Source organism: Leucoraja erinacea, chromosome 10 (genome assembly GCF_028641065.1).
Source record: "Leucoraja erinacea ecotype New England chromosome 10, Leri_hhj_1, whole genome shotgun sequence".
In the NCBI taxonomy this organism is placed as follows: domain Eukaryota; kingdom Metazoa; phylum Chordata; class Chondrichthyes; order Rajiformes; family Rajidae; genus Leucoraja; species Leucoraja erinaceus.
Window position 1 is genome coordinate 10,386,202 of NC_073386.1, and position 14,616 is coordinate 10,400,817.

The window sequence follows — 14,616 nt, forward strand, 5'->3', positions numbered from 1 at the left end:
GAGGACAAGGGGGACTCCGTCCTTGTTATGAATGGGGGGGAGGGAGAGCAAGAGAGGAGCTGCGGGATACCGAATCCGCGCCGACCAGCGATCCCCGCACACTAACGCTATCCCACCCACACTAGGGACAATTTACACCAAGCCAATCAACCTACAAACCTGTGGGAGGAAACTGGAGCAGCCGGAGAAAACCCATGCAGGTCACGGGGAGAACGTACAAACTACATACAGACAGCACTCGTAGTCAGGATCGAACCCGGGTCTCTTTTCTGCTTCGCCAGTGGTGGTGAGCCGTCTTTTTGAACAGCTGCAGAGCTTCCACTGAAGACAACGCCATATAACGCCACAGTATTGCATCCTTGTTTTTTAATATTCAGTGGATTGAGGTCCACTGTTGGAGTAGACCCATTAAACTTAATACTAGCTGTGTTGGGTCCATGGAAATGATTGGGCTTGTTCGGTCTGACAGCCTCTACCTCTCATAAAATTCTCCAATCATACATGACCCGATAAAAATTCATTAAATACATGACCCGAAATAAATTCACTGGGGTATGAAATTGGGAGATTAATAAGAAAGAAAACTCCCGTAAGGAGAGAGAGGAGTTATGACCACAACTGTTTGTTTTGAAGTCATTAGCAGTGGGAGGAACAAACAAATCGACAGACTTGATGCAGTTTGCATTTTTAATGTCATAACTGAAGTTATTTGGTGGTCGACTCCCTCGTACTCCGATGTACGTGGCTAATACTTTGTTCTCTGGCCTGGTGCCAATCTTGAGACCACAAATAGCAGCTTGATAGATAAATCCCCATGGTCATACATTTTCGCCATTCTCTTTAGTGTGCGTTCTCCTCCTTGCAGAATCTGGATCGTTGATTATTTTCTGCATTGTTGCTGTTTCCTGCGTCATCTATACGATCGCTGTCGCAGTCTCCGAAGCTACGTTCAAACTAGTCGACCGAGGAACACTGCTTTCGGGTACTTCTCCTGTAGTGTGGGCCACTGAACAAAAAAGTAATCTGACAAATGGTAGAGTAACTTCCCGGAAAGGGACAAGGATTCCACGCGGCAGATGCTCTCGATGTAGATAATCAGCGCTTTCTTCAATCCAACCACTCCGAGCAAGAGGGCAGATGCACAGAGGGGCACACACGTTCCCGGCCCGTTACACAGAACCTGCAAGGAAACACAATGGGACGTTTCATCAGTTTCCAGGAGCAGAATTAAGCCATTCGGCTCAGAGAGTCCACTCTACCATTCAATCGCGGCTGATCTATCGTTCCCTCTCAACCCCATTCTCCTGCCTTCTCCCCAAATCTCCTGACGCCTCTTTGCTTGAGTTGAGGCTTCAAGTTAACCAATGTCTACAGTTTGCTGTCATTCTACAGCTGGAAGCAAGGCCTTCGAGTATTTTATTATCATATGTCCCATAACTTATAGCAGCACAATAGATATGTGAACATGGTACTCTACAGACACCATAATAAACAACAACAAAAGTTCAGTCTATGAAAAATAACTTATAATAGTGCAAAGACAAAAACAATGCCTTCAAGTCTAGTGTGTGCAGTTCAGAGCTTATTTGGAGGCTGTCGTGTTTAATAGACTGATGGCTGTTGGGAAGAAGCTGTTCCTGAACCTGGACATTTAGTTTTCAGGCTCCTGTACCTTCTTCCCGTTGGCAGTAGGAGTGAAATGAGTGTGTGGCCAGGGTGTTGTGGGTCTCTGATGATGCTGGCTGCCTTTTTGAGGCAGCGACTCCTGTAGATCCCTTCGAAGGTGGGGAGGTCAGTACCTGTGATGGACTCACTGTACGGGTGCAAATGGAACATCATTTCTGAAAAAACAGCCGGGAAGGGTTGGAGAGGGAGATTGGACAAGGGCAAGGGACAGAGAGAGAGGGGGGAAGATGGTTTGAGCTACAGACCAGAGGGTGTAGGGGGTGGGAGAGGAGAAGAAGGCTTGCACTGGACATGGGGAAAGACGACTCGCACTGCACCAAGGAGGAAGAGGGCTGGGGCTACAGACAAAGGAAGGGGGCCTGTGCTACAGAATGGGTAGAAGACTTGCACTACAGTCAGAGGTGGGGAGAGTTGTTACTACAGAGAGGGGGAAAATAGCTCATGCTACTGGGGGGGGGGGGAAATGGCTCCATTAACAGAGAAATCATAGTCATAGAGCGTGGAAACAGGTCCTTCGGCCTAACTTGCCCACATCGACCAATATATCCCATTTACATGTCCCTAGTCCCACCTGCCTGCATATGGGCCATATCCCTCTAAATCTATCCCATCCATGTACCTGTCTAAATGTTTCTTAAATGTTGTGATAGTACCTGCCTCAACTACCTCCTCTGGCAGCTCGTTCCATACACCCACCACCCTTTGTGTGAAAATGTTGCCCCTCAGGTTCCTAATCATTTTTCTCCCTCACCTTAAACCTATGTCCTCTGGTTCTCGATTCCCCTGCTCTGGGCAAGGGACTGTGTGCGTTTACCCGATCTATTCCTCTCATGATTCTTGTCATGGGGAATCACGATTCAGAGTGAGGGAAGAGGGTTTGTGTTACAGAGAGGGGAAGAGGGTTCATGAAAGAGAGAGGGGAAGAAGATTGTGCTGTGGGGGAGGGGAGGGGAGGAGGGAATGATACATATTACAGGAGAGAAGAGGGGTTGTGATACGAGAGGGAAGGAGCCTTGTGCTACAGAGGGGAAGAGATGCTTACGTTAGGGAGACAGGGGAAGGGTGCGTGGACAAATAGTGCCCTCCTTGATTTTTGGGCCAAAGACCCATCATTTATTTATTTGCCTCTGTACTCCACAATTTGAGATTTGTAATAGAAAAAATCACATGTCGTTAAAGTGCACATTGTTATCCATTTTGGTTCCATCATATAGAAATTACAGCAGTGTTTATACATAGTCCCCCCATTTCAGGGCACCATAATGTTTGGGACACAGCAATGTAATGTAAATGAAAGTAGGTATGTTTAGTATGTTGTAGCATATCCTTTGCATGCAATGACTGCTGGAAGTCTGCGATTCATGGACATCACCAGTTGCTGGGTGTCTTCTCTGGTGAAGCTCTGCCAGGCCTGTATTGAAGCCATCTTTAGCTTATGCTTGTTTTGGGGGCTAGTCCCCCTTCAGTTTGTCTTCAGCATATAACAGGCATGATCTGGGTTCTGATCGGGTGATTGACTTGGCCACTCAAGAATTGACCATTTTTGAGCTTTGAAAAACTCCTTTGTTGCTTTGCAATGAGTTTTAAGGCATTTATTTGAACTTGAGCAGATAGGAATAACACTTCCGAATTCATTATGTTACTACCATCAGCAGTTGTATCATCAATGAAGATTTGTGATCCATTTCATCAGCCATACATGCCCAGGCCGTAACACCCCCACCACCGTGTTTCACAGATAAGGTGGTATGCTTTGGATCTTGGGCAGTTCCTTCTCTCCTCCATACTTTGCTCTTGCCATCACTCTGATATAAGTTAATCTTCGTCTCAATTGTCCACAAGACCTTTTCCCAGTACTGTGGTTGCTCTTTTAAGTACTTCTTGGCAAACTGTAACCTGGCCTTCCTGTTTTGCGGCTGACCAGTGGTTTGCATCTTGCAGTGTAGCCTCTGTATTTCTGTTCATGAAGTCTTCTGCGGACAGTGGTCATTGACAAATCCGCACCCGACTACTGAAGAGTGTTTCTGATCTGTCGGACAGGTGTTTTGGGATTTTTCTTTGTTATGGAGAGAATTCTTCTGTCATCAGCTGTGGAGGTCTTCATTGGCTTGCCAGTCCCTTTGCGATTAGTAAGCTCACCAGTGCTCTTTCTTCTTACTGATGTTCCAAACAGTTGAATTTGGTAAGCCTAAGGTTTGGCTGATGTCTCTAACAGTTTTATTCTTGTTTCTCAGTCTCATAATGTCTTCTTTGACTTTCATTGGCACAACTTTGGTCCTCAAGTTGATAAACTGCAATAAAAGTTTCCAAAGGTGATGGAAAGACTGGAGGATAGACAAGGTGCTGAGAGCTCTCTTATACCCACGTCAAGGTGGCAATTGAACACATGTGAGTAATTACAAATGCCTGTGAAGCCATGTGTCCCAAACATGATGGTGCCCTGAAAGGGGGGGGACTATGTATAAACACAGCTGTAATTTCAACATGTTGAAACCAAAATGTATAAAAAATACCCTTTAATAAAATCTGGCAATGTGCACTTTAACCACATGTGATTTTTTTTCTATTATAAATCTCAAATTGTGGAGTACAGAGGCAAATAAATAAATGATGCGTCTTTGTCCCAAACATTATGGAAGGCACTGTAGGTTAGCGTGAGAAACATTACATTTTCAAAACAACTTTGACTTTTTGAAATATCTCTGTAAAACTTGTGCCAAAGTTTGGCGAGTCTGGCTGTTATAAATCAGACAGCTGGACTGAGCTGATTAGCTCCACCATGACAGTGCATAGCGTGATACTGAGTCAGCCAGGCCACAAGGCAGTTTGATCAATCCCTGGGCTGAAGGGGCTTTAGGTGGAGGAAGATCTATTTTGCCAGTACTCCCACTCCTAGGATATCTGATGCAATGTTCACATGGATATTGTCGGAAAGGACAAAGTTAACCTGACCGCGACATTGCTCCCTGATTAAAACGTCCACAATGCAGAGGAGAGAAGCAAGCCCACACAATTGGCAGAGTCCCTGACATTTGCCAGCTGCATACAACCTTGCCAGGCAGGGGATGCCAATGTGCAGGAAGGAACTGCAGATGTTGGTTTAAACCGAAGATAGACACAAAAAGCTGGAGTAACTCAACGTCTCTGCACAGGCAGCATCTCTGGAGAGAAGGAATGGGTGACGTTTTGGGTGTGTCTGAAGAAGGGTCTCGACCCGAAGCATCACCCAGTCCTTCTCCTCAGGGGATGCCAATTACAGGAAGCAAAGAGCAAGGAAGACTAGGTCCAAAAAGTTTTTTTTAATTGCTTATTTTTTTTAGCCAGCAGCCAGCCAGAGCAGCTTGCAACCCAGCGGCATGTGTACTGATTTCTCTAATTTCAAGTAACCCTTGCTTCCTCTCTCTCTCTCTCTCTCTCTCTCCACCCTCTCCACCCTAGTTGTCGTACTGGTTTCACTGTCGTCCTGTCGAGTTTCACTGTCTTTATAACTCGTTACAATCAAGCCAACAATGGACCATTGTGGGCTCCACCTTTCCTTGATCATCGTTACTTTTTTCCATTTCTTTCATTCATTTGTCCTATATCTCCCTCCATCGCCTCCCCTTTCCTCTGACTCTCAGTCCGAAGAAGGGTCTCGACCCGAAACGTCATCTATTCCTTTTCTCCAGAGATGCTGCCTGACCCGCTGAGTTACTCCCACTTTTTGTGTCTGTCTTACGGTTTAAACCAGCATCTGCAGTTCCTTCCTACACATTTTGCCCTGCTGTTGGACCGAGGCAATGATCTAATTAAAACTAATAAGTCATTGACCAAGGAAAGCATTGTTACATTCCACACGCGCATTGTAAATGATATATGTCACCGTGTAAAAGAATGAGCCAATTTCATTAACGTGTTAGATGAAGTAACATGTTGAAATTAAACTCCCATCACCAGTGGCTCATTTTTACTACATTCTTTCACCATCTATATTAAGAACAGAAACATCAACACCAAAAGATTCATTTATTGATGCCAAAAACATTACACCAGTGAAATGATCATCTTGGCCTATTCCCTTCACTGTTCTCAGATGGCCCTCCATGTACTGTTCACATTTGCTCCATACCCACACAACTAATGCTGGATTTCACCTTAGAAAATAGGGAAAGTATTATCGTTTCCCTCCCTTCCATTTCCTCTCCTTTAGCCAAAGTCCTACACGACTGGTTTTCATCACTGAGAAGAGTGCATAGCACAGGAACAGGTCCTTCGGCCCACAATGTCCATGCCAAACATAACACTGCCCGGGCCATCGTGGGTACTGACCCCCCAACATTGAGGAGGGGCTGCCTCAGGAAGACCTTTGACCCGACTCTTCAATGCCGACCATTACGCCCATGCATGCTAATCCCATCTGCCCCAATTTGCCTTGAGTTCCTCCACTCCATTCCAATCCAAGACCAGCCAAATACTTTAGCAACGTTTAAGAAACATTTAGACAGTTACATGGATAGGGTAGGTTTAGAGGGATATGGCCCATAGGCAGGCAGGTGGATTAGTGGAGATTGGACATGTTGGTCGGTGTGGGCAGATTGGGCCAAAGGGCCTGTTTCCACGCTGTATGAGATGCCTTTTAACTGTTGTAATTGGATCTGCCGCTGTCACTTGCGCTAGGATTAGTGGTCGAGGCAGAAATACCCTAAACGCCTTCTCATTTTAGACTCCCTGCATTAGAACTGAGGGTATAGAAGGGAGATAACAAGTATAAGGAGGTGAGAGGAAGGGGTGACGTAGGTAACAGGTGAGGAGGGAGAGGATGATCAGATGCAGCCAGGTGCCAGGGGAGAGAAGAGGTGTGATGTTGGGAACAGCTACTAGTAAATGATAACCAGAGAAAGGTTTAGGTTTAGGCTTATTATTGTCACATGTACTGAGGCACAGAGCATAGCTTTGTTTTGCAAGTTATCCAAACGGATTAGATATTCCATACATGGATACAATCAGTCCAAACTCAAGTACAATAGCTTACTTTACTTTGGAGATGCAGCTCGGAAACAGGCCCTTCGGCCCAATGAGTCAGCACCGACCAGTGATCACCCCGTACACTAGCACTATCCTACAGACTAGGGGCAATTTACAATCTTCACTGAAGTTAATTAACCTACGAACCTGCATGTTTCTTTGGAGTGTGGGGGGAAACCAGAGCACCCGGGGAAAACCCACACGGTCACGGGGAGAACGTACAAAGTCCGTGCAGACAGCAGCCGTGGTCAGGATCAAACCCAGGTCTCTGGCGCTGGGCCACCAAAATTGAGCAAAGGGGAAGAAGATACAGAGTGCAGGATATAGTTCTCACTGTTGTAGTGTATTGCAGCGCATCAGTTCCATTGACAAATTCCAATACCCTCAATGGGGTCGGAAAACAAAGGGGCAGCCAGAGGCAGGTTGGGGGAGGGCAGGGTGGAGGTTGGTCGGTGATAAGTAGAGGCTCAAGAGGCTGCAGATGCTGTGATCTGATACATAAGGAAGGTCATAACTGTGACCCAGTGGGTCAGGCAGCGTCTGGGGAGGCAGAGAGATAGACAGATGACATTTCGGGACAGAAGCCTTCTTCAGTGTGGGTGAGGTCTGCATAGATGCTGCCTGACCTGCTGAGTTCCTCCAGCAGTTTGTATTTTGGCTCAGGATGCCAGCATCTGCAGTCTCTCGTATCTCTGGGCCGAGCCCTGCACCCGTTTCATGCTGACTGCATTTTTCTGCACATACTTCACCTCTGAGGTCAGCTGTGGCAGCCACTGCCAGCACCAGCTTGAGAAGCTCAGTCACGCTGTTTCCTGTAAACCAAGTCATCTTTCCAATGAAAACATTTACGATTAGAATCATTAAATGGAAAGCAATTCATGTTTTCGTTCACTTGCCGGATACTTGTATTGTCGATGCAAAAGCCAAGCCACACTGACCTTGGGCATTACATTCTTGGAACATCTTCTATCCTCAGCTTCCAACCCAATGATGTACTTCCAATGCTACCTTAAGCCATTTGGCCCCAGCCTTTCTGTTTTACCCATCCCTCCCTCTCTCTGTCTTATGAAGAAAGACTGGATAGACTTGGTTTATACTCTCTAGAATTTAGGAGATTGAGAGGGGATTTATAGAAACTTACAAAATTCTTAAGGGGTTGGACAGGCTAGATGCAGGAAGATTGTTCCCGATGTTGGGAAGTCCAGGACAAGGGGTCACAGCTTAAGGATAAGGGGGAAATCCTTTAAAACCGAGATGAGGAGAACTTTTTTCACACAGAGAGTGGTGAATCTCTGCAACTCTCTGCCACAGAGGCCAGTTCATTGGCTATATTTAAGAGGGAGTTAGATGTGGCCCTTGTGGCTAAGGGGATCAGGGGGTATGGAGAGAAGGCAGGTACGGGATACTGAGTTGGAGATCAGCCATGATCATATTGAATGGCGAATGGTGCAGGCTCGAAGGGCCGAATGGCCTCTACTCCTGCACCTAATTTCTATGTTTCTATGTTTCTCTCTCTCTCACATTTTAACCGCTATTTTTACTGAAAAATAACCTGTTTTCTCCAGTACCGCTGGTTTACAAACAAAAAAGACACAATGTACTGGAGTAATACAGCAGGTCAGGCAGCATCTCTGGAGGACATGGATGGGCGACATGTCGGGTCACTCTAGGTCCCAATATGAAATATCGCCTATCCGTGTCCTGCAGAAGTGCTGCGTTACAATAGCACCCTGTGTTTTTTCTCAGATCTGAAACGTCGAGTGATTCTCTATCAGCAGATGCTGCCTGACGTGTTGAGTGTTTCTGGCTTTGCTGTTGTATTTTTTTCCTCAATTGTTCTTGAACTGGTTTGCTGAACCACTTCAGAGAGCTGTTAAGATTAAAACATTTTGCGGTGGATTGGGGCAGAGTCACACAACGCGAGATTAGATACGATAGCAGATTCCTTTTCCGAATACCACTGGTGAACCAAATAGATCCATTTTAGTACAGGAGACCCTTGTGTTACAAGTGGGGTGGGGACAGGGTGAGGTTATGTTCGTACAAAAAGGTTCATATCATGATTTTTCATTACACAAATTCAATAATCTGTGCTTGTATCAAGGAAAGTAACTAAAAAAAAAAAAAAAATTCAGATAAATTATCATAGAACAAATTTTATTCCGGATCTCAAATTATTTTGTCATTATTTGTGAAGTCTACAAGGAGAATCTCCGACGTTTGAACTCAGTAACCGCAGGGGACACATGGAACTGCAGATGCTGGAACCCTGAGCAAAGCACAAAGTGCTGGAGTAACTCACCGGGTCAGGCAGCATCTGTGGAGGGATGGATAGGCGTCGTTTCGGGTCTGTCTGAAGAAGGGGCACAAGCTGGAATGGTATCCTATCTATTCTTTCCACACATTCTGCCCGACCCGCTGAGTTACTCCGGCACTTTGTGTTTTACTCTGTGACTAAAGGGTCGCCTGTAGATTTTGTAATCACCAGTCCTAACACTTTACTCCAGGGGCGGCACGGTGACACAGCGGTTGAGTTACTGCCTTACAGCGCCTGAGATGGGTTCGATCCGACCACAGTTGCTGTCTGTACAGTGTTTGTCCATTTTCCCTGTGACCACTGGGTTTTTTCCAGGATCTCCGGTTTCTCCTCATGCTCCAAAGACATACAGGTTTGTAGGATAATTGGCTTGGAAAAAATTGTAAATTGTCGGTAGTGTTTGTAGGATGGTATTAGCGTGCAAGGATCGCTGGTCAGTGTGGACAAGGTGGGCCGAATGGCCTGTTTCCCAGCTGTCTCTCTAAACTAAACTAAACGCATTTAATTTCTGTAGGTTAAATTCCTCAGCATAATGATAGAATTGGAACTTGTGGCCAGATCACTGATCAACTCCCTGAAGACTAGTCCAATAACATGGTCACTCTGCCTCCAGAGCCATCTGAAGAACGTATTAAGAGTGTAGAAAATGATTCACATGAATGAAATTCCAGAAGTCAGCAGTCTCTCAGAGACTGGAAGAGGCTAATAGTTCACTGAGTCTTCTTTTGAAGCGATTCCCTGAGCAGCGAGTGGGAAAGAAAAATCAACGTCCATTTCCTAGTGCATGCTTGGCCATCTGCAGCGACTCAGTGGGCCGATGGTCCTGTTGCAGTGCTGCGTGACAAATTTCTGAAACATTCAACCACAAACTGATGGCAACCTGCCCATTTAAGGTCATATTCACAGAGCAAGACCTTTCAGCCCAACTTGCCCACGCCAACCAACATGCGCCTTCAACACTAGTCCCACCTGCTTGCATTTGGCCCATGTCCCTCTAAACCTAGCTGTCTGAATGTCTCTTAAACATTGTGACAGTACCTGCCTCAACTACCTCCTACGGCAGATGATTCCATATACCTACCATCTTTTGGGTAAAAATGTTTCCCCGCTTGTCCCTATTGAATCTTTGAGGTAGTGCACCTTAGGTTCACCAGGTTAATTCCCGGGATGGCGGGACTGACATATGATGAAAGAATGGATCGACTGGGCTTATATTCACTGGAATTTAGGGTGAGAGGAGATCTTATAGACACATAAAATTCTTAAGGGATTGGACAGGCTAGATGCAGGAACAATGTTCCCGATGTTGGGGGAATCCAGAACCAGGGGTCACTGTTTAAGAATAAGGATTAGGCCATTTAGTACTGAGATGGGGAAAAACTTTTTCACCCAGAGAGTTGTAGCTGTGTGGAATTCATAGCCACAGAAGACAGTGGAGGCCAATTCACTGGATGTATTCAAGAGAGAGTTAGGGCTAACAAAATCAAGGGATATGGGGAGAAAGTAGGAACGGGGTACTGATTTTGGATGATCAGCCATGATCATATTGAATGGCAGTGCTGGCACGAAGGTCCAAATGGCCTACTCCTGCACCTATTTTCTATGCTTCTATGTTTGCTCTCTCACCTTAAACCTACGTAATGTGCTCTGGTTCTTGATTCCTCAAGAGTTGGGGAATCCTCCTCTCTCCAGAACTGCATTAGTGTTATGAGGAAATGAGATGTTCCAGAGCATCTGAGTTACTTCAGAAGATACAGAAATAGGGGAGTTTTAGACTGACCTGGGATCTGATACAAGGTTGTCCAGGAGCCTGCAGGTACTTTGCAAGCTTTCAGGCAGCTTTGGCTTGTGTTCCTGATCACCTGGACTAACGACAACTAAGCCACATTAATCAGACATTATGTCTGTATTTGGATGGTTCATTCACCCAAATCACCTATATAGACTTACATGAATGAATTGAAGGAATACAGTCAGCACGGTGGCGCAACAGTAGAGTTGCTGCCTTTCAGCGCCAGAGACCCGTGTTCGATCCTGACTACGGGTGCTGCCTGCATGGAGCTTGAACGTTCTCCCCATGTGGGTTTTCCCTGAGTGCTTCAGTTTCCTCCAACACTCCAAAGATGTACAGGTTTGGAGGCTAATTGGCTTGGTATAATTGTAAATTGTCCCTAGTGTGTGTGTGTGTGTGTAGGATAGTGTTTATGTGCGGGGATCCCTGGCCGGCACAGACTTGGTGGGCCGAAGGGCCTGTTTCCGCGCTGTATGTCGAAACTAAACTGCTGCTGTGCCTAACTCTTAGGAATTAGCGTTGCAACAAAGATGCACTGTATCGTACAACATTCCCGTTTAATTTGACAGGAGACCTGTTTGGGATTAGTCCAAAAGTATCTCTGGAAGTGTCAGAGAAAATTCCTAAGAAACAGATGAGGAGCTGAACTAGAGTGATTCATGAAGTCTCCTGGCAGAACTAGAGTATCATGTCAAATAAGTAGGGAGTTGGCTGACTCCTTCATGTACTTAGGTTTGTCCTTGTGTCTCAACAGATCAGACAAAACATTAATCTTGAGCACAACGCTAATTCCTGGAGGAACTCAGCATGTCAGGATGCATGTCTGGAGGGAATGGACGCGCAACGTTTCAGGTAAGACTGATTGAAGTAGGGAGAGGAAAGCTGGTAAAGAGAGGTAGGGGCGGGACAAAGCCTGGCATGTAAAAGGCAACCCAACCTGAAACGCCACCCATTCCTTTTTGCCAGAGATGCTGCCTGTCCTGCTGAGTTACTCCAGCACTTTGCGTCTATCTTCGATTTAAACCAGCATCTGCAGTTCCTTCCTACACATCTCGTTTCTCATTAGTTTCGCTATGGAGCAGGCAGGGTCACCAAGAGGGTGGTGAATCTGTGGGATTCTTTGCCACAGAAGGCTGTGGAGGCCGTCAGTGGATATTTTTAAGGCAGAGATAGATCGATTCTTGATTAGCACGGGTGTCAGAGGTTATGGGAAGTCAGGAGAATGGGGCTAGGAGGGAGAGATAGATCAACCATGATTGAATGGTGGAGTAGACTTGATGGGCCAAATGGCCTGATTCTACTCCTTGTGACCTTATGACCAAAGAATAGCCATGTTTATTTCTAATGGTTCCATTTAGTGCCAGGTTCCCCAGTAAACTTTGATCAGAGCTTTGACCAAATTAGAGGTTATAATACTTGGGTTCTAATTGCTGCCTTTTGATACCCAATTGGTACTTTTTGATTCTATTTAAAAGTATTTCCTGAAGAATTATACAACTAAACGGACAGAAGACAGCCACTTATCACTTATCCCAACCTATTTTAAATTCTTTCATTTCTTGCAAAACATAACAAATGTTATGGTCTAACCCCAATACCCACTGATAAACTATAAATAACCCAGAGTGTGGAAAAATAATCCCTATTCCCCCTTCATTGTTTCTACTGAGAGTCTTCAATTAATGTTACTGGGTTACACGCAAACGAACCTGTGCACTCGATGAGTTACCTTTTGAAAAACATTTCCTAATTATAGATATTTCCATTAGATTTCCCCAAACATCTCCACTCCTGCGGGAAAACGAAACTACTTTTTCAAACATCCTCTCTCTCTCTCTGTGTATACATCCGTTCTTTCAGGTTGAGAGGAGTCAAGAACAAGTTACACATGGGGTCTGACACCTATTGTGTAGGAAGGAACTGCAGATGCTGGTTTAAACCGTAAGCAGGCACAAAAAGCTGGGGTAACTCGGCGGGACAGGCAGCAGCTCTGGTGAAAAGAAATAGGTGACGTTTCAGGTCGAGACCTTTGACACAGATTGCAGCTTAAGCCACATTGAGCTGAAGATATTTGGAGATAGTTTGTAGAGAATTGGTGTGTAGATCACTGTTATTTTATTTGGTTGGAGGGAGGGAGGGGGGGTGTGGGAGGGAGGGAGGGAGGGGGGTTGTTGGAGGGAGAGAGGGGTGTGGGAGAGAGGGAGGGGAGAGGGGTGTGGGAGGGAGAGAGAGGGAGGTGTGTGGAGAGGGAGGAGGGGAGAGGGGGGTGTTGGAGGGAGAGAGGGGTGTGAGAGGGAGAGGGAGGGAGGGGGGGGGGGTGGGGGGGGGGGGTGTGGGTGGGGGGGGGGTGTGGGTGTGGGGGGTAAAAGAGGAAACAAGGTTAATTGGCTTCGGTAAGAATTGTAAATTGTCACTGGTGTACGGGGTGATCGCCGGTCGGCATGGACTCGGTGGGCTGAAGGGCCTGTTTTCGTGCTAGATCTCTAAATTAAAGTAAACTAAAAATCAGTGAGACTGGGAAGATGGCCAAGGAAAGTCTAGCATTGGATCCCTGCACTGGATAACATGCTCTGTACATGAGGGGAGCACAGCCTGTGGAAAGCCTTTGTAACATCGACGTACGATGTTCGAGACACACCCGGGTTCAGTACAAGACAGAGAACAAGTGACATCCCACAGCCCGACCACTTCACAGAAACCCAAAGGCAAGAAAGTAGATTGAAACTTATCAAATAGGGAAAGGCCTGCATAGAGAGGTTGCGGGAGGATGTTTCCACTAGTGGAACAGTCTAGAACCAGAGGGCATAGCCTCAGAATAAAGGACGTACCTTTAGAAAGAAGATGTGGAGGAATTTCTTTAGTCAGTGGCTGGTGAATCTGTGGAATTCATTGCCACAAACAGCTGTGGAGGCCAAGTCAATGGATAATTTTAATGCGGAGATTGGCAGAATCTTGATTGATACCGGTGTCAGGGGTTATGGGGAAAAAGCAGGAGAATGGAATTGAGAGAGAAAGATAGAACAGCCATGATTGAATGGTGGAGTAGAATCGATGTGCCGAATGACCTGTGACTTATGAACATGAGATACCAAGTGAAGGAGAAAGGATGGTGAAAGGAAATTGATTGATGTTGAGTCTTAAAGGAAAGCAAGACTCAGGCTTGCATTTCAGAGGTGAAAAAGCAGCCACTATCAGTGGCCAGAGTCATGTGGTGACCGCAAGAGACTGGGTTCAAAGGGTTGGTCAATTCAACAGATTATGTTGCTTCAGAGGATCAGCGAGGGGCAAGACTTGCATGGTTTGTGCTTCTTGTATTATAGATATACCACAAGTGTACTTACCATTTATTGTCTTTTATAGGATGTCTTGTGCCATGAAAGAGACTGTGTAAGTGGAAGCTCTTGCTTTAATTGGACTTTATCGGATTTATTATAGATTATACTGGACTTTATCTTGCACTAAACGCTCTTCTCTTCATCATGTTTCTGTACACTGTGGACGGCTCGATTGTAATCATGCATTGTCTTTCGACGGACTGGTTAGCACGCAAAAAAAGCATGACCATTGAATTCTCCCAATTTTGTTAGCCCTTGCTGTCTCCTCCCCTTCCTATCTCTCCCTCAGCCCTCGGGCTCCTCCTCCTTTTTCCTTTCTTCTCCCCGCCCCTCCCCACCCCCCATCAGTCTGAAGAAGGGTTTCGGCCCGAAACGTTGCCTATTTCCTTCGCTCCATGGATGCTGCTGCACCCGCTGAGTGTCTCCAGCATTCATGTGTACCTTAGCTTTTCACTGTACGTCGGTACGCGTGACAATAAACT

The 14,616-nt window shown here is 45.9% G+C and overlaps 1 protein-coding gene across 1 annotated transcript in view; it reads right to left on the reverse strand.

Moving 5' to 3' along the window:
• Positions 1-674: 674 nt before the first annotated feature.
• Positions 675-14,616, reverse strand: part of alg14 (ALG14 UDP-N-acetylglucosaminyltransferase subunit) — a 53,338-nt gene continuing 39,396 nt past the window's right edge. The window contains exon 4 of the mRNA XM_055641471.1: positions 675-1,180. Coding sequence (XP_055497446.1) covers positions 950-1,180 — 231 coding nt within the window. The 3' untranslated portion in view covers positions 675-949. The remainder of the gene's footprint in view (positions 1,181-14,616) is intronic.